We start from the raw sequence: 19,111 nt of genomic DNA, 5'->3' as shown, positions 1-19,111 counted from the left end.
CAGCAGAAACTGAGTACAGTCCACCTCTACTTGTGGAAAAGTTCCAGTGACATCAAGCGTTGGGAGAGAGAGAAAGAGAATCTTTGAGGATTCAAGTTCAGCTCTGATGACCTCTTCAGGACAGGGGGAAACTGCATTTCAAAGTAGGTTGATCTTGATCTTGTTGCTTTATATGCGATGCATGCATTGTGTTGCACATTGCAAATAAGCGTAGACCTTTGTGAGAAAGATTCAGTATGAGAAGAAATGCTGCAATATGTGCCTGTCAGAACACTCAACCCTTCAGCTATCACATCCATTCAAAACTGTTCATTGTTCTATATTTCTGAACTTCCCCATTGAACAGATGCTGTGTAAAACCGGACAGTTTCTACGTAAAAGAATAAATGGACACAAATCAGACATCAAGAATTACAACATTCAAAAACCAGTCGGAGAACACTTCAAATCTCTCTGGTCACTCGATTACAGACCTAAAAGACACAATATTATAACAAAAAAACTTCAGAAAGAGACTCCACCGAGCGACTGCCGAATTGGAATTAATTTGCAAACTGGACACCATTAAATTAGTCTTGAATAAAGACTGGGAGTGGATGTGTCATTACACAAAGTAAAACTATTTCCCCATGTTTATTTCCCCCCCCTACTGTTCCTCACATGTTCTTGTCAACTGCTGGAAATGGCCCATCTTGATTATCACTACAAAAGGTTTTTTTTCTCTCCTGCTGGTAATAGCTCACCTTAACTGATCACTCTCATTATCGTGTGTATGGTAACACCCGTTGTTTCATGTTCTCTGTGTATATAAAATCGTCCTACTGTATTTTCCACTGCATGCATCCGATGAAGTGGGCTGTAGCCCACGAAAGCTTATGCTCAAGTAAATTTGTTAGTCTCTAAGGTGCCACAAGTACAGTCCTCGACTTCAATGGGAATCCGTAGGTCAGAAAGGATTTTCAAGATTAGGCCCTATATCTTTGTACAGGTACCATTTTATTATTAATATTTTGCACTCTGATAGACACCTTCTTCCTACAATCTCAAAAGTCCTTTCAAAAGTCTTCTACAGATAGGGAAACAAAGACACAGACTTGCACAGGCCACACAGCAAGTCAACTGTTGAGTCTAGCACAGAATCCAACTCTCCTGATTACCACAGACAGTAGCTTGCTCCCATGACCTCATGAAGATGGCTAACTCAAGAATGTAATAGTGCAGAACACTTTACACAGTATAGGCTATCACAGGAAATGAAGAATACTGTGCCCAACTCAAACTCTGTGCCCTAAATTCCCTTCACGTTTACCCAACTTACCATTTAATCAGGATGCTGGGGTAATACTCTCTCTCTTTTGTTAATTTACCATGAAACTATCATGATCACAAGTAGACAGGACCTCCATTTTACATTTCATCTGAAAGATGGCACCTCCAAGAGGACAATCTATCCTAAAACCATGCTGGGACATTGATTCAGCACTGGCTCAGAGAAAAGAATGTCACCTATTGAATCGTGAATACCACCAAGAGATGTCCTTCTGTGTGTCACATCTAATCAGTATAACACAATTCTCGCATCTGCCAGGTAAGCTGAAAACATTCTGTTTCAAGAAACTAAATTTTAATTGTATTCAGAAAAGACACTGGCATTGCTAGAAAGAGAGGTTTTTACCAAGATGTGGAAAAGCATTAGTAAAATGTTATGGGACCATATGGCCTTTAATATCCTGGCCAGACTAACAACCATTTAGGGTATTGAGACATCTATGGGCAAACCCTGCCACCCTCCTTCCTTTTCTTCCAGTTAATAATTTGCAGGTGATGAATGTGGATATGGTCATATATGTTGTAGAATGTCTTTAAGGCTCATTTATTGCACTTTTTTTGTTACATTTACTATCCTAGGTTTTTTTTAGCTCAGATTTGCAATTCTAATAATACTGAGGGTGTTCTGTTAGTATTAGGGATTCATCTGTACAGCCTCCATGGCACAGGAGAACACTGAACCCAAGCGGCTTAGTGACTAGTTATGTGAGCCAGGCACATGCCTCAGGGGATGAGAAAAAATTACAAGATACAGCTTGCCAACCGTTCCCACATTCTGATTCTACTTTAAATCTGTAGATTAACAAATTTCAGTGTTCTCTGCTCATTTCCCCCTAGGATTATATAGAACTGGTACAGATCTCTTCTCCAAGTACCTTCATGAGATAGTTCTTTTGTGCAGAAACCCCTATTTGATTACATCTTCCCCTAGATACTGAAGGACTTTTCCTGGGATGGAGATGTTATCTCTATGAGCTAAATGATATTACAGCTTCTATTATTTACAGTCTTCTACTAGTTGAAATTGGGTTGCTTTTTCTGCAGGCTAGAATTACACATTTGTGCTGGAACTGCTTTTCCATAATGTTAGACTGCAATAAATTGCTTTTTTGTAAACTGCTTTAAAAAATACAAACACACACACACTTCAGAGAGAGAGAGAGACAGACAGACAGACAGAGAAAGAGAGATTGCACACACATACAAAATAGCAGTTTATTTAAAAGAATACCTTTATTATAAATATTTTTAATCCAGTATGCATTTTTTGGAAACTTTTTTTTAATTGTAAACATGAAGAAAAAAGATATCACAGAATACTCTACATACCTGCAAAATTAATATGACTGACTATACATCTTGACAGCCTAACCTGGGAATCTTTCACAGCAAAGCAACATAGAGGCTGAGGTTACAAGAGAAGATCAAATAGTAGAAATACACCACAACAGCAACCAGAAAGCGTGTTAGGTGTTTGTCCATTCAACTATAGACCTTTGGCACAATTTGTCTTCCAAAGATAGCAACAACTGATCCAGTCTAGTGAAATACCAAGTCTGGTGTGACGCAGAGGATGAGGGGGTGGGAAAAGGTGAAATACTCACAATGGAGTGAAGGATAGAACATCAACTTAACTTAACATTTCCTGTCATTCATTGGATTGTTTCACAACTTTAATTCTTTTTGTACTGAAAACAATTTTTTAAAAACATTTACATTTTAATCTAGGTAAAGTAAAGTTAAAATAAATCTGAACCAAAAGGTGTTTTAAAACATGTTCTATACGTCCAGTTTGTTTTCTTCATCCCCAAGGTTACAATTAGCTTCTTGCTAACCTCCATTGATGCAATTACCATAATTACTGAGCAGTATTATATTTAAGCTTCTGCTTTAGAACTGACCATTTATACGTAAAGGGTTGCACCTGGATCCCCTGAAGCACTACAAAAAATAAATTAAAAAAAAAATTTAGCTAAGGAAAGAAAAACACACACAAACAAATTCCTGTCTTCCTATGTTTCTGCACAAAACAACACTGTTTGGTTATACAGTTGTATTTGTGTTAATGATGCAGGATCTTGCTATTTTTAACCCCTATTGTTGCTATTTTGAATAAATACACACCAGCTAATATGAAGTGGAGATTTTACCTCACTCAAACTTCTTGGAATTACATTTTGTTCACTCCATCACTCCATTAGCTTGTATTCCATAAAGCACTGGAAAGTGTAGGATATCTTCCATTTGACCCCATCATTTTCTCCCCCAATATTTGTTCAAAGGAGATAAAAATGACCTCATTTAACATTTTTGGGGCTGCAAAGCTATTATACTTACTAAACACTCAGCAAACATATAATTTACCAGGCAGCATTTGACAGAGTTCAAGCTCTTTCTTGGCATAGTATCCCAAGCCCGTGACATTTCAATGTAAAGTAGGCTTCCTGGGAAGTAGACTAATGCTAATCAATAGATCTGACTCAGTGAAAAGCCTTGGACTGATAAAAGGAGGCATCAAACATGAAGACAGATCATTACCTCGTCCAGCAGCTGTCTGTCATTTACAGAGGTGCAAAACTGTTTCTTAAAACATCAGTTTCACTCAGTTCAAACTGAAATACTCTTTCAAAAGTGAGCTCTGTGGGTCTAGTATTGTCACTATTTTACTAAAATTGGTCAGATCCCATTTTGCAATTGCCAGAAACCATTGTTATTATCACTGTTCAAAGTACTTCCACAAAGACCGCTTTAAGTCTCCACACATAGATATTCAGCTACCCCCTTTAAAGTCAGGTACTTTAAAGGTAAAGGGATCTGCAAAAAGGTAAAGAGTTTCTTGCTGGAAGGCTGCAGTCGAAACTGATCAAGTTTTTCTCCTTTTGCTACACATAAGAGGTGGTATTCAAACCTTCAGCCTAAATTCATTCCCGGTGTAGCTATTTAATTCAATAGATTTCCAATGCCACAGATGAATTTGACTCCACTGTCAGTTTTGGGTTTTAGCCTATCAACAGAATATAAAAGATGCTAAAAGTATTTTTAAATGGAGAATGCTATATTAATATTTGGAGAAAAGAAAAATCTTTCAAGAAATCCCACCTCTTATGCATATAAAGAAGGCTATTGTAAACACCATATTCAAAGCTGGAGGGCATGGGATCAAAAAATAAAATGCATATGCAGCTTTGAAAACATTATCAATAATTCTAATAATTCCATGCTTAATTCACAGAGTTCTGAACTTCCAAGACAGTCTTTCAGTTAATCATATTTACCTTTATGATTTAAGCACCTAAGAAAGTTTACAACTAACGTGTACCATAATACAAAGGACCAAACAACACAGAATTTTTATAGTATCAAATCAATACTTAATAAAATATTATGAACAAGATATTTCATTATAATATGCAAATAATGATGAGGAAGACCATGGATGTTTAAATATGCACTTGTGTGTTAACCTGTGGTTTCAAGTGTATGCATGGACACACACACACATTTAAAAGATCTTAATGTTTGCAAAGTCAAACACTCAAAAGTTAGGAAGTGCCAGAATAAAGGTTGCCTATACAACCCTAATTCAAACCTCTTGTGGGTATGCATTATGATATAGTCTTTAATTTCATGATCACATACTATTGTTTTCACAGCATCCTGGCCTCATTCAGTGCACAGAATAGACAGTGCTCATTTATTCAATATTTTGTTTTATACTCCTTGTTTAATTGTGGCTCTACGCATTATTTACTACACACTATTCAAGTCTTGCTTTGAAGACAGAATTATTCATTTCCTCATGGATTTTTTTATGGAACTAATGACTGTAGTATCTGAATACTTTAAAACATTAATCAATTTATTTCACTACACCCCTGTTATGTAAGGGGATAATATTCAGTTTTACAGATGGGAAACTCAGACACAGAAAGATTAAGGTCAACAGTATCTCCTAATTTTGGGTGCCCAATCTGAGACACTCTGATTTTTCAGAGTACGTAATAGTATATAGCACTTTATATGTTCAAAACACAGCTCTGATCGATTTCAGTTGCAGCTGTGAGTCCTCAACATTTCTGCAAATCAGACTACAGGGTCTCACATCAGGCACCCAGAAAACAAAGAACTCAGTGAATGACCCCCTGTGAAATGTTCGGTTTAAGTGACTTGCCTAGCATCACACGGGAAGTCTGGCACAGGCAGGGACAGAATTCAGTTCCCCAAGGCAGCATTCCACTGATTTAACTGTGAGACCTCCCATTCTCATTCTGCAAATCCCTTGCCTCATTCACTACACACATTCCAGCTTCTGCAACAAATGAGGGAGAGGTACTACACACAACAAATTCCTCTGCTACACAACCCTGATTCATCCCCAAGGCAGGTCCAGCCTGTGCACTGAATGAAGCAGGAGTTCTGTGGAAAAAACAGTATGTGATCATGTAATTAAAGGCTGTTATCACAATGCACGCATATGGGGGGTGGGGCATGAATCAGGTTGCACAGGTACCTAAATTTTGGCATTTCCTAACTTGACTTATAATGTTCTTCTAACATAGCTTTTTGTGTGCATAATTTCCTAGGTTTTTTAAAAGAAGCGAACTGGAGAAAAAACTTTCCAGAATGTGGCATCATATTGACATTCACATGGGTCAACAGTAAGGTTGGAACATTTAGATCCACCCCACAAACCTCTACTACTTGAACTACTGGAGTAACTGACAGAAATAATAAACTGTTATCCTCTATGTGGACCAGCACTAGAGAGAGATAAGACTTTTGCCAGTGGGTTTCACAGATCTTTGCTGACTTCAGAGGAATGGTGAGACTAGGGAATCTTGGATTCCATTCTGGGCTGTGGAGGGGTGTGTGCTGTGGGCACAAACTCCTCTGCCTATTCCCTGCAAACTTGATGCCTTCTGCCCTGTCCCCTCCAATCTGTACTTGTGCAAGTCCTGTCTCTTTGCCACTCCTGGCTCCTCATCCCAGTCTAGGCTGACCAGATAGCAAGTGTAAAAAATCGGGATGGGGGTAGGGAGTAATAGGTGCCTATATACGAAAAAGCCCCCAAAATCAGGACTGTCCCTATAAAATCAGGACATCTGGTCACCCTATCCCAGTCCCATTCTCCTCAGCTAGCCAGTTCCGGAGTCCACTCCTCAGGCTTCTCATCCCTAGTCCTACGGTCCCTGCCCAGCAAATCTTAGTCTCACTCCTCAAGAGTCCCAATCCCAGTCAGTCCTGCTCTTCCCCTCCCAATTCCTTATCTCATCTGCCTCTCTCCCTGACTCTGGCATCCAGTTGTTCCCCCATCCTCACTGCCCATGATCGCCATCGGCTCCTACTACCAATCTCCTTCCCAGGCTCCTCATCCGATCTCCACCCACCCCCCATCCTTGTTCCAGTCTCTTTGCCCAGTCACTGCTAGTTCTCCCCCACACCCTCGCTCTTCATCAGATCTATCTTCCCTGCCACTAACCTCCTTCCCATTGGTTTTCAGTCCCAGTCTCCTTCCCCAGCCAATCCCACACTCCCCCCAGGCTCCTCATCCAATCTCAGTTCCCCACAACCTACAGGGTCCCAGTGTCCTCCCCATCAGTTTCCCTCCCTGGCTCCCAGTCCCAGTCTCCCCCTACACTAACTCCCAGTCCCAGTTTCCCTCTTCATCCCCTGCCAGCATCCAGCCCCGGTCTTTAATCCCCATCCCCACAGATCCATCTCTTTCTTATCCCTGCTACATGTCTGGCTCTTGTTCCTTCTGTATTCAAATCAGGCAGCTCCTCCTCCAAGCTGCCTGGGCCTAGCAGAGGGATCACGGACAGCAGAGTAGAAACAGTCTCCCGGTTCTCAGTTCAGGTACCCAGACCTGCAGTTGTGAGGAAATTCCTGTTTACCCTTGGACTGAAACATACCCAGTGTGGACAGAATTTTGCTGCTATAATCTGAGGCCCATCCCTGACACAAAGGCTACCTCAAACCCACCAAATTTCAAGACCATGCTCCAAAGCATGGTGGCACTAGAGCTGTTCAAAAAGCTGTTTTAACACCGGAAAAACAACATATTTTTCTCCAGCCTTGATCTCGGAAATGGCTGAACCATTTTGGCTGAAATTAAAAAAAAAAAAAAAAAAATTATAAGCCCCTGAAAACAGGGACTTCCAATAGGAAGTGTTGGGCAACCTTAATAATAGGAGGCGTTAAGAGCCCCACCTACAATAATCTCCAAAGAGAATTTAGATTCTGTGTCATGTCTTCACTCAAACGTGTTAAAAGGGCACCCATTAAAAAGTCCAAAAAGAATCAGTTTACATAGCCACCAACATTCACAGTTTTTCAACTCCTTTTTCTAATTTTGGAGTGCTGTGCGGGATGAATTTGTTCCCATACTCAGACTGTGGGGCTGGCCTCCCGGGGGATACTCCCACCTCTTCCTGGGGAGAAACAAGCCAACCCGAGCAACATGAAACAAATAAAAAGGAATAGTATTTACTTTCTGTGGGCCTTAACAAAAGCAAAACACAGGATTGAACTCTGCACTCCTTCAAAATGAAGATAAATGAAGAGGGAAAAATAGATACAGACTTCCCTTTCCATATACTTAAAATATACCAAATGTACTGGTATTTCAACCCACTTTTAACCCTCTCATAGATCTTGTTTTTTTCTTTTTAAAGAGAGGACAGTAGGGGAGGTTTATGTATTTTTTTCTGTGTCTAGAGGAGGAAAATTAAGGAAATCCCTGCCCTAGTGGACCTTACAATCCTACACAATCTTTCCTTGATCAGCCTCTAATTTGCAAATCAGTGAATGTCAGTAAGAGGAATCACGGCCATCATCATCACCATCACACACACTACTGTTTTGTTTTGACAATTTACTGTACTACTTATTCCATCCTCAAAAAGTTGCATTTCTTTTTCACATTGTTTCAGTATGGTAAACACTATTTCCTAAACTCACACTCTTCAGCTTAACCAGACAATTTTTGACAGTCTGAAGTACTTACATTGCAATGGAGCTTTGTATTTAGATAGGCCACATTACTTGTCTGTCTCAGTTTATCAACGTACCTCTAATACTTATTTCAAAAATACACTGAGAGGTATACAAGTGTGTGCGTGTGCGTGCGTGCAACTGGGAGCTGGGGGAGGGGAGTACACAGTAAACAAATATGTTAGAGAGGGCAGAAGAAGTCAGACAGCAGTACCAAGAAACCCAATATATGTTGTTGGGGGGCCGGGTTTTAGCCCTGGCTTTAGAAATCTGGCAGCAAATGCATGCAACTGCTCTGCTTTATCACACAAATGGAGACTGGAGAGGATGCAGCAGACAATATTCACTTCTCTGTACTGATGACCTTCACCCTCCTGGGTTAAGTAGTCCAAAAGGAGAACTGAACAAATACCACTAGCAAGAATATAACAAAGCTGAAAATCCCAAAATATTTTGGAATAAGACAGGTTTTACGTAAGTACTTTTTTCTGGAACATGGTGTCCATTCTCTGTCAAAGCAAGAGGAGAAAGCCATCACCTACAGCAGTTTGATGCAAAACTCAACATCAGCGTTGTAGCTGTGGTTTTTATCCCTTCATTCCCCCAGCTATCATTCCTTATTCACTCCACATGCTCCAAGAGAGAACCTCATCTCTTTGAACTTTTCTCCACTACTTTCAAAGGGGGGAGGGAAGAGAGAGGGAGGGAAAGAGAAAGGGGAAAAAAGACAGAAAGGACACATCAAGGTGAATTAGATTTCCACATCATTTATCCTACAAGAAAGTACATGCTTTAATCTACCCTGAACCAGTCACAGGCATCATTAAGGCTGCATTTTGTCTACAAAGCTAAAGGAGTAGTGAATGTAATCTTACACTGCCGTGTCAGTCTAGTTTGACCAGTTTCGCAAGTTCACTTGAGAAGGAAGTGTGATGTTTTCATTTAGAGGAACATGAACAAAGCTTGAAAACATGGCTGGAAGTGTTAAAGTAAATGGGACTGTGTATATCTGAAGGGGAAAGGAACTTATTTTTAAAAATTGTCAGTAGAATTTTAACAGTTGATGACAGATTCACTTAAAGTTAGAATCTGAACACTTCTGTTAAGATCATGGGGGGAAACGTGATGAATAAAGAGATTTCAAAAGAAAAAAATAAAAGGAGTACTTGTGGCACCTTAGAGACTAACCAATTTATTTGAGCATGAGCTTTCGTGAGCTACAGCTCACTTCCGATGAAGTGAGCTGTAGCTCACGAAAGCTCATGCTCAAATAAATTGGTTAGTCATGAGCTTTCGTGAGCTACAGCTCACTTCCGATGAAGTGAGCTGTAGCTCACGAAAGCTCATGCTCAAATAAATTGGTTAGTCTCTAAGGTGCCACAAGTACTCCTTTTCTTTTTGCGAATACAGACTAACACGGCTGTTACTCTGAAACCTGTCAAAAGAAAAAATATTTACTGAAATGTAATCCATGACCCCAGATACAGTCATTTGTAAGGAGGAGGAATTCAGACACTCTAGACAAAGAGTGCAATCAACAAGGTTGCTCTGGATGGCAAGAAGGGGCCACTTTTAAAATACTGTATATTGTTTTCTGAGCAATTCCCATCGCTATTACTGTACATGGGACTCTCCCTAAACCAGCCCGATATATTTTATGTACATAATTAACTTCATAGGATGCATACCCATTGGACAAATGTATAGAAAAATAAACTGTCCACATGAAAATTATGTTTGCTTCCTCTGGAGAGAAATCCTGTGACCATTATGGAAAATAATGAGAAGCTAGATTATGAACCAGATCTTCAGCTCCATTTTGGCCCCTTTTTGCCCTTCCAGTGGTGCAAGGAAGCCAAAAGGCTGGCTCCGACACAACCCCATGGTGGGGGTAGGGGCACATGCCTGGAAAGGATTAAGGCTGCTGAACTCCAGAAATCCTCAGCTTCCACACTGTTCCCTGAGGGCCAGTGCCAACTGATGCAGTTTAAAGTGGCACTGAGTTGTGTATAATTGACATCAGCAATCTGGGACCGGTAAAGAGCTCCTTTGCAGCTGCCTCCTCCTCTCCTGCATTCAGTGCTTACTGGGCACAGTTGAGCCTTAAGCCCTATACTACCACTGATCAATTGAAACCAATGGCAAATGGCCCATTCAGATAAAAGTATAAATGACTGATGGGGAGACCAGCAATTGTGGTAAGAGCCTCTGCTGTGCTAATGTTCCTTCTTTTCTCTCATGTAAAGGTCCACCTGTTGAAAGTCCTGGCCCAGATGCTCCACTGCAGCGCTACACCTTTGCATTGCAATGCCAACACAAAGCAGGCCTACATCTAATACAGCCAAAGGATAATCCAGTTGTAGGGGAATCCTCCAGAGGCACAGAAGCAGTATATCCACTTCTATGCCACCCACATTTCTGGCATGGAGGCATAGGGGGGAGGGATAGCTCAGTGGTTTGAACATTGGCCTGCTAAACCCAGGGTTGTGAGTTCAGCCCTTGAGGGGGCCATTTAGGGATCCGGGGCAAAAACTGGGGATTGGTCCTGCTTTGAGCAGGGGGTTAGACTAGATGACCTCCTGAGGTCCCTTCCAACCCTGATATTCTATGTTTACATGGCCAGGACTTCCTGAAGCCTACTAAACTCTGTCAGGAAAATGGCCTGGCACATAGCTGGCAAGGGGAGGAGGAGAGCAAAGGCCACCTTTGCACACTCCCACCTGAACTGTGCTGAGAGCTCATTGTATTTTGAAAAGGATCTAGCCCCTATGTTAGATGTAATTATTATAATATTTAGCCATTCATGTAGTAATTTATGTTTTTAAAATGTTGTACAAACATTAGTCAATTCTGTTATCATTTGGGGATGAACAGGGAAAGACAGAAATAAGAAAATACTTTAAGGTGACTTGACTGAATCCAAATCTTTGTCTCCACAAAAAAATATGGTTGTCACATATTTCTACAGCCAAAATAATCAAAGCTTTTAAACATTAAATTATGTTAAATGGCTATTTATTCTTCAAATGCCTTCAAAGACAAGCCACAGATCTGACTGAATCCACACACAACAGCCCTGAGTTCATAAAATGACTGGTGTTTCCAACTGGACACTAACAACTAAATGTCTTCCTGTAATACCACCTTTTTATTTTAGAGGCCACCAAACAACAAAAGTTCTGGGTAATTTGCTTGTATAGCTCACTATTTCTGCCTCTGTTCATTCAGTTATGCCCCATACTGTACTTCAGAAGAAATATAGCTAGTTAATTATGCAGCAGTATGGGTTAGAATTTTCATTCAGGAGCTTTTATAAAGAAGCCAAGGCAAGAGACCAGTTTTCCTTTTCATCCTCAGGTCAGATGTATTAGTCATTCAATGTGTTTAGGTCTCTAAGAACAGGTCACAGCCTCATCATCAAAGCAAGCAACATGCAATTAATGTTTCACTTCTTTGCACCAATGTTTTGGTTATTCGAGGCTGGTGCTTAGAATTTTTCCTATACTGTTGGGGGAGAGGTGACTGTGTGGTTAAGAAGGGACTCTACTGTTGACACAATAAAAGTGTCCCACAAAGTTGTACAAGTTTATGGTTTATTAGGCAGTGTGATAAAAATTAATTCAAACACAAGTGTAAAGATGACCCAGCCAAATGTATAATCAACATGCTACATTCATAAAAATATGACTAGAAGCCATTAAATGCACAGCCAAGTGACTCTTCTTGTCTGATACAGACTGCATCCCCACACCCTTTTTTGTGAAATCTCCCACGACTGCACTACGTTTGGTTGGTATAGACAGTGCTCATGCATTTTCTTGCCACCACATTATCCGACGCTGTTCAGAATAGGTCTACAGAATACTGTGGTAAAAATGCCCAACAACTTCCAATGATAAAAGATTAATAAATAAATAAATAAATAACCCTAGTGCAGTCAGGGCTAGAGCAGGTTTTGGAAGGGAGCCATATCAAAATCTAGATTGCTAGAATTTATGAGTTTTGAAAAGAGCAGCTGGAAACTTTAAGGAGAAGCCTGAACATGAAGAAAATCAGAGAAGGGTGGGGAAACAGAGGAAAGAAGTAACAAGGAGACAAACAGTATATTTAGAGTAATACGCAATTGTTGAACTGTATATTCTGTTCAAATCTTGCATTTTCTGGGGACATGTGCGCCAGAGTAGGGGCTCTAAATTGAATGAAATTCCTGGCATAGAAGCCCAGCAAAAAACACTGCCAGATCTGCTGATCCCCCTCCAATCTCATCTTAAAGACAGAAGGGAGTGACAAGAAGGAATGAGTGAATGGGTGCAAGCAGAGTCCTGAAGATGAAGATTTGCATGCACGTATCTGAACAGACATACTCTGTGAGCAATTAAATCACTAAAGGGAAACAGGGTACCATGTACAAAGTAGGATGCTATTTTCAGTTGGTCATAACCTCTTTATTTCTTAACTAGTGTTTTGCAACATTTGGAAAACAGGTATGCAGGTTTTCATGCTAAGTTTGAAGTTAAATATTTTAAATCATTTGATTTAAAACAGCTGACATTTGTATGATTTTCTTTCTCTCTCTCACACACACACAGTTTTTTAAATTAACCTTTTGCTAGAAATGAGGACCTTTAACAAAAGGGATACTTTTAGTGGAAAAATTATTTTTGTGACTGAAGGCAAAGCTTATAACATGCCCCAATCTGAACCACAGCATTACCATTACGGTCTTATGATAAACAAAGATAACATAATAAAAACCATTTTTTAAAAAAAAGATAAATTGAGTGTACAAGTACACATGGACCTAAGAAAGGGAATCAATTTAGTTCTCCAAATTAAAATTAGATTCATGGCAGCACAACAAAGCATTGTAGATCTAGTACACTCCTAAAAAGTCTATATGCAGTCACTGGGCCAAATTCAATTTTAACTAACTTTCAGGTTTATCCACATAGGTTCCTATACTGTACTCAAGCACCATGGCATGCAAGTGCCTTATGTAAATCTTGAATTTGATTAACTTATTCCAGATTTACACAGGTTTAGCTCAGACTAGAGTTTGGCCCACTGTCAGCAAACTATACAAATAAGAGTACAATCAACTAAGTTCAGTTAATGTGACTTTCATATCCCAGACTTTTATATGAATTATCAAACTGAGATCTCAGTCAGTTTATTCCATTTGCTACATTTTCTGTGTAAATGTTTCTCCCTACGTGATGATTTCTATGCATCAATTAAGTTAAAATAAACTTTTAAAAGAAAAAGAAGAAAGTCCATATCCCCACAGTTACTGCATATACCACATGTGTTCATAACATTGGACAAGTCAGTTAGTACATCTGTTCCTCAGTTTACTAATTCTAATTGGTAAAGTGATTTGAGATTGTGTGATAAATTGTGTTAAATAAGTGCAAAGTTCAATTGCTAGTTTATCAGGCAGTCTAGAAAATGCCAGTCTTCTTTTGAAAGTTAAAAAAAAATGTCATCCAAGGATTACTTTGTTCATCTATGAAAATACTAAAAACAAATTGGCTCTTTGCTCACTAACTCCACTGCTAAAATCCTTCTTCTTGCCCTTGGTCATCGCTTGTCTTGATTACTGAAACCTTCCTACGGTATGTTTTCCTGTCTGGTCTCTCTGACTATCATGTCTGTTTCCTCCGAGCCTATCCAAAACACTGCTACAAAAGCAATCTTCCAACTCTCTAGCTGTCCATATCACCCCATTCTTGAATCTTTTCACTGTTTTCCTCACTCCTACCACAAATAAGTCAAGCTCCAAATCCTCACGTAAAATATCTTATGTCATCTGGCCCACACCTACACCTTAGCTCTCATTTTCTTCCTGCCACTTTGTACACTCTTAGCAATTCTTCAACCTACTTATCCTTTTCCTACCCTCATCTTTGTGCCTTCTCCCCTGTCCTCATCCACTAACTGCCCTCCTCCTTCCTCCTCCTTCAAACTCACTTATTTAAAATAACCTGTTCTTCCTCCTTCTCACCAACAATAGTCCCCATCCTTCCTTTGCCTGAGCTGTTGTCCATTGTCTTTTCTTTATGTTTCATAGACTATAAACTCTTTAAGGCAGGAATAGTGTCTTAATCTGCATCTGCAAACAACCTCTATAACCATAATGCTACACAAATGCTATTAACGGCAATAATAAATTTACATCAAAAAAGCAATTGCTCAAAAACCTTGTTAAATAGTAAAGAAGTGATGATTTTCATAATACTTTTAATACTTTCTGTTTCACATAATGAAAGAAAGTATTTCATTTCCCTGTAAAATGAGCAGGGCAAACTCAGTGCCATCAAGAATAATCATCTTTGGTGTTGGTCCTATTACATCTTCAGTGCCACTTGAGATTCATAATGGCTAAGTTTGAGTGGTGCAGAATACACTATATTCAGAAGTTATTTGTAACCAGGCAAAAGTTTCCTTTTTTAAAAAATATTTCCAGGTCAGACACTAATGATTTTGATTTATCCATAGCTAGCATCACATCTGTTAAAACACTGAAATACAACTAGTTGCTTGCAATAAGAGATACTAGTTTGATGTTCTGAACAATACTTTACAATTGCTACACCCACCTCATGATCAAGTTGCCAGCCCTCATCCCATATCATTATACTTGCTTGTAGGTCTAGTGGGAATGCTATAGGGCTAAGGCAAGTCTCCAAGGCCCAACGGCCTCTGAGAAGGAACAGGCCACCTTCTGATCTGTAGATGGAATGAACGGATTAGCAAAGAGCCAAGCCAGCTGTTGTTGCAAGCTTTATCAGTACACAGGCCTAACAGATGGGAACTCATTCTAAAAGCCTCCTGCTACAGTAAGCAAGGTCCTGGTGATGGCCTTCTGTTCACTAGGCTTCTTTTTGACAGAAAAGCAGACCAAAAATACACTAAGGGATATATATACATTTAAAACTACACACACGTTTAAACTTTATCAACTCTGGAGCATGTCAGTTTAAAAATACTAGACTTTGCTGAGTTTTCAGTCATTCTCTGGGTTTATATTTAATTTATTTTCAAAAAGATGTACTGTTATTTTCTTTAAATCTGAAATAACACTCATCTCTCTATGAGACTCAGCACGAGTAATACGGGATATAAAAAGATCTACAAATCATAGAATATCAGGATTGGAAGGGACCTCAGGAGATCACCTACTGCAATTAAGGGATGGGGCTTCTGTACTTTCGGAAGTACAGATCTAGTGTGTTTGTTTACTTAAGAAGTGTGAGATTCAGGGTTGCCCCCGGGATGATTTGGTCTGTTATTTGAAACACCTTCTTGTAACAAAAGCAGATATATATTAGACAATTTTTTATTGATGAACTTTCTGATTGATCCAAATTAAAAAGAAAATTAAAACAAAACCCACAAAATGTCACAGAAATAGAAAATTACAACAATTAAAAAAAAACCACATGATTATGGTCCAGAAAATTTTCTGTCCAATGAGCCATGAAAAATACAAGAAAGCAGTTAAATTTACATCTATTTAATAGATGAAAATATCTTACCAGATTGTTATATGGGCATGATCCAAAGCCAAATGGAGTCTTGATGTCAATGGCTTCTGACCTCAAAAATACATGTAATTAAGTTCACAGTATAATTTAGAAACCTACATTTCACTTCTTTCTTCATGGGCACCAATGTGAATAAGATTCAAATGAAGCAGTACAGTCTGACAACCTGCGACGTCATAGCCTCATATTTCCTCCTCTCTTATTTCGTGATGTGGGTTTCACATAAAAGCATGTTCCAATCTAAATTTATAGTATTTTCACTTTGGAAGATACACATTCAAAGCTCAGCAAAGCTGAGCATGCAAACTACCTGCATGCAAAGTAAGTATGCGGAGTCCTATTTACAAAAAGAAAAGGAGTACTTGTGGCACCTTAGAGACTAACCAATTTATTAGAGCATAAGCTTTCGTGAGCTACAGCTCACTTCCTCAGATGCATATCGTGGAAACTGCAGCAGGCTTTATATATACACAGAGAATACATATATATATATATATATGTATATATAAAGCCTGCTGCAGTTTCCACGATATGCATCTGAGGAAGTGAGCTGTAGCTCACGAAAGCTTATGCTCTAATAAATTGGTTAGTCTCTAAGGTGCCACAAGTACTCCTTTTCTTTTTGCGAATACAGACTAACACGGCTGTTACTCTGAAACCTATTTACAAAAGTTACACTAGCACACCACCTGAAGGTCAACTTTAATTTGTTTTTAAAGATATAAATTGCTATTACAATTTGACATAACTCCTTGTAACAAATTTTGATTCTTTGCAACACAGCTGTTTATTTCTGCCAAAAAATTTTCTTTGAAATATATTTCCAAGTCCGCTAACATAACTCTTTCTACCCACTGCGTTTAAGGTTAATTAATTTGACAGTTTTTTCTTGACTTAGAACTAGAAAATGCATGTATTATAAAAAATGAAATCGAAACAACATTCCAGACAAAGAAGTTGTTTAGTAAACACAACACCTAAATCTGGATGAACTTTCATTGACTCAAGATGTTTAGAACAGTTGGGTTATTCATCCAGCTTAAGCCAAACTATTTTATTTACTCTTACACGTAGTGAAATTGATCTTACACAGTGATCGACACTGATGGAAATACTTTACCCGGACATGTTTCTTACCACACATTTCTTCTGAATTAAATTAAATAATTTTCTTTAATTTACTGAAAAAAACAGTAGTGTGCTGGTTATATTTGTTTAAGAGGTTAAACAAGTCCCTACCCTCAAAACCAAACTTTTTCAAGCATCTCAGCTATTGTTCTATGCCTTGAAAACAAGAAATGAGTCCTACGTTGCTCCATCATACTAATGAGATTTATCCCAATATCCTAATGAATAACTTGGCTGCAAACTTCTGCATAATCATGAAAGTGATTTTTGACAGTGGATTACAATTAATAACATCATCAGGATAAAATAGCATGGAATTTAGTAAAATTTTAAAGCACCTCAACCTACACACACACATAGAGATTCTTTAGGCATTGTTCATGATGTGCAAAAGCAATACTTTAATACAGGATAAACCTGTGGTACGTACACAAAAAATGTTATTTAAGAATGCTGTTTCATTGTGTTTAAAGTTTGTGAAATGTATATCTGAATCCATCCCATGCCACCACGCATTGCTTAGGGCACAAACAAGAACGTTTCAATGGTAAACAAATAATAAATTTTTAAAATATTTTAACTAAAGAAGTCCTGTGACCTAAAGATCTTTTACATAACAAAATACTTGTTGAAAAACACCCTCATAAAACCCACAACACCCTCCTCCCATCCCCCCTGGCCCTCGCATGCATACCCAAAACCTATTCACTATAAAATATTTGCAAATGTGAGGTGCTGTCACATATTGAGGAATGACAACATGGAAGCTGTCAAGGAGAGTTCACATATATTATTCAGTCAAGGAATAAGAAGTTTTCTGTGTTTTAAAAGTCTAATTTGGATGAGGAATCAATTCTTAATCGCCAACAAGGATCAGCCTTCAGAGAAGCAAGCAAGCAATCAACAGTTTAGGATTTTACATTTGTACTTTTAGGGATGCTACTGTGCCATCATCAGTTCATGTCCTGAACCCCCATACTTCAGGATCACACTTACGACCTGCAAGGCTATAACTGGAACCAGCTGGAAGCCATATCCATTTGCATGGCATCTTCTGAAGAATTCTGACTCAGAGTTTGCTGGAGTCTATCAATGTTGCCTGGCAAAGGACTTTTAAAAAAGTGTCCTTTTCAAGTGTTGGAGACTGACAGCTGGACATCCAGAGCACAGGCCTTCTAACCTTTTGTGTGTAGTGTATTAAATTAGTGAAGTCTGAGGGTAAAGACGACAACAAATTCTGGCAACAACTGAAATAGAGAAACAACACACAAGTTTTTCATTAGGACACGTGGGTCAGAGAGTGAAATAAGTAGTAGCTGCTATCCATAAACACTTCAAACATGCACAGACTTGATCAACAGAGTTGTATTACTCACAGTCTTCCAAGCACAGCACACACACCCTACTGCTGTCACCAAACAAGGCTCCTTAGTTAAGTTTGACAGTATATCTCACACTCTCAAGGCCTGTAGATATCTGATAGTCTACTTTAAGGACAATATCCAGGGTTTAAATGTATAGACAGAAGAGCGAAAGGGCATGAAATCTTCCTCCATATCAGCTGGTTCAGCATGTCAGAATATGCTAGAACAGTGACTCTCTCATGCTTGTTTCAGAGTAGCAGCCGTGTAAGTCTGTATCCACAGAAAGAAAAGGAGTACTTGTGGCACCTTAGAGACTAACAAATTTATTTGGGCATTTTAGTCTCTAAGGTGCCATAAGTACTCCTTTTCTCTCATGTTTGAATGTCTCGTGGAACAAAGATGTGCCATTTGTGTTGTATTAAGTAACAGACAAATTACAACGCTTGTGAATGCTCACGTTACTGAACATAAAAGAAGAGAAATGGCAGATATCAGAATTTCTTCCAGTATCTCTATTACGTGGCAACAGCATCAGAGCTCCCAACTCAATTCAAACTGGACAGTGACAGCACACTGACTGATGCTCCACCTCTCATCATAAGTCACTCACTACTTCTTGTCAGTACAGCTATAAACATGCATATTTGTTGTTCAGCGCAAAAGAAACTGTATAATGTTGTTATTCTCTACTATTGCTATGACCATGGTCACTAAGACAAAACCAGCAGGTGAAGAACAGCTGGGAGAAAT

General features: G+C 39.0%; 1 protein-coding gene and 1 long non-coding RNA gene across 18 annotated transcripts in view; both read right to left on the bottom strand.

The window, feature by feature from the left end:
- Positions 1-19,111, bottom strand: part of ARID1B (AT-rich interaction domain 1B) — a 405,620-nt gene that overhangs the window by 223,140 nt on the left and 163,369 nt on the right. Inside the window, exon 5 of one of the 17 annotated variants that reach the window (XM_078852210.1) lies at positions 16,493-18,244. The exons of the other annotated variants lie outside the window; for them this stretch is intronic. Within the exon in view, the coding sequence (XP_078708336.1) occupies positions 18,200-18,244 (45 nt within the window). The 3' untranslated portion in view covers positions 16,493-18,199. Of the gene's footprint in view, positions 1-16,492; positions 18,245-19,111 lie in introns of those variants that run through there. 17 annotated transcript variants of the gene reach the window in all.
- Positions 14,104-16,235, bottom strand: LOC140909141 (uncharacterized). The gene is made up of 2 exons (XR_012158099.1): positions 15,861-16,235; positions 14,104-15,051 (listed from the first exon to the last, which is right to left on the bottom strand). It is a non-coding gene; the product is annotated as an uncharacterized LOC140909141 (long non-coding RNA).

This window comes from Lepidochelys kempii, chromosome 3 (genome assembly GCF_965140285.1).
Source record: "Lepidochelys kempii isolate rLepKem1 chromosome 3, rLepKem1.hap1, whole genome shotgun sequence".
Taxonomy (NCBI): domain Eukaryota; kingdom Metazoa; phylum Chordata; order Testudines; family Cheloniidae; genus Lepidochelys; species Lepidochelys kempii.
Note: the sequence above shows the minus strand (reverse complement) of the source record. Positions and strands in the feature narration are given on the sequence as shown.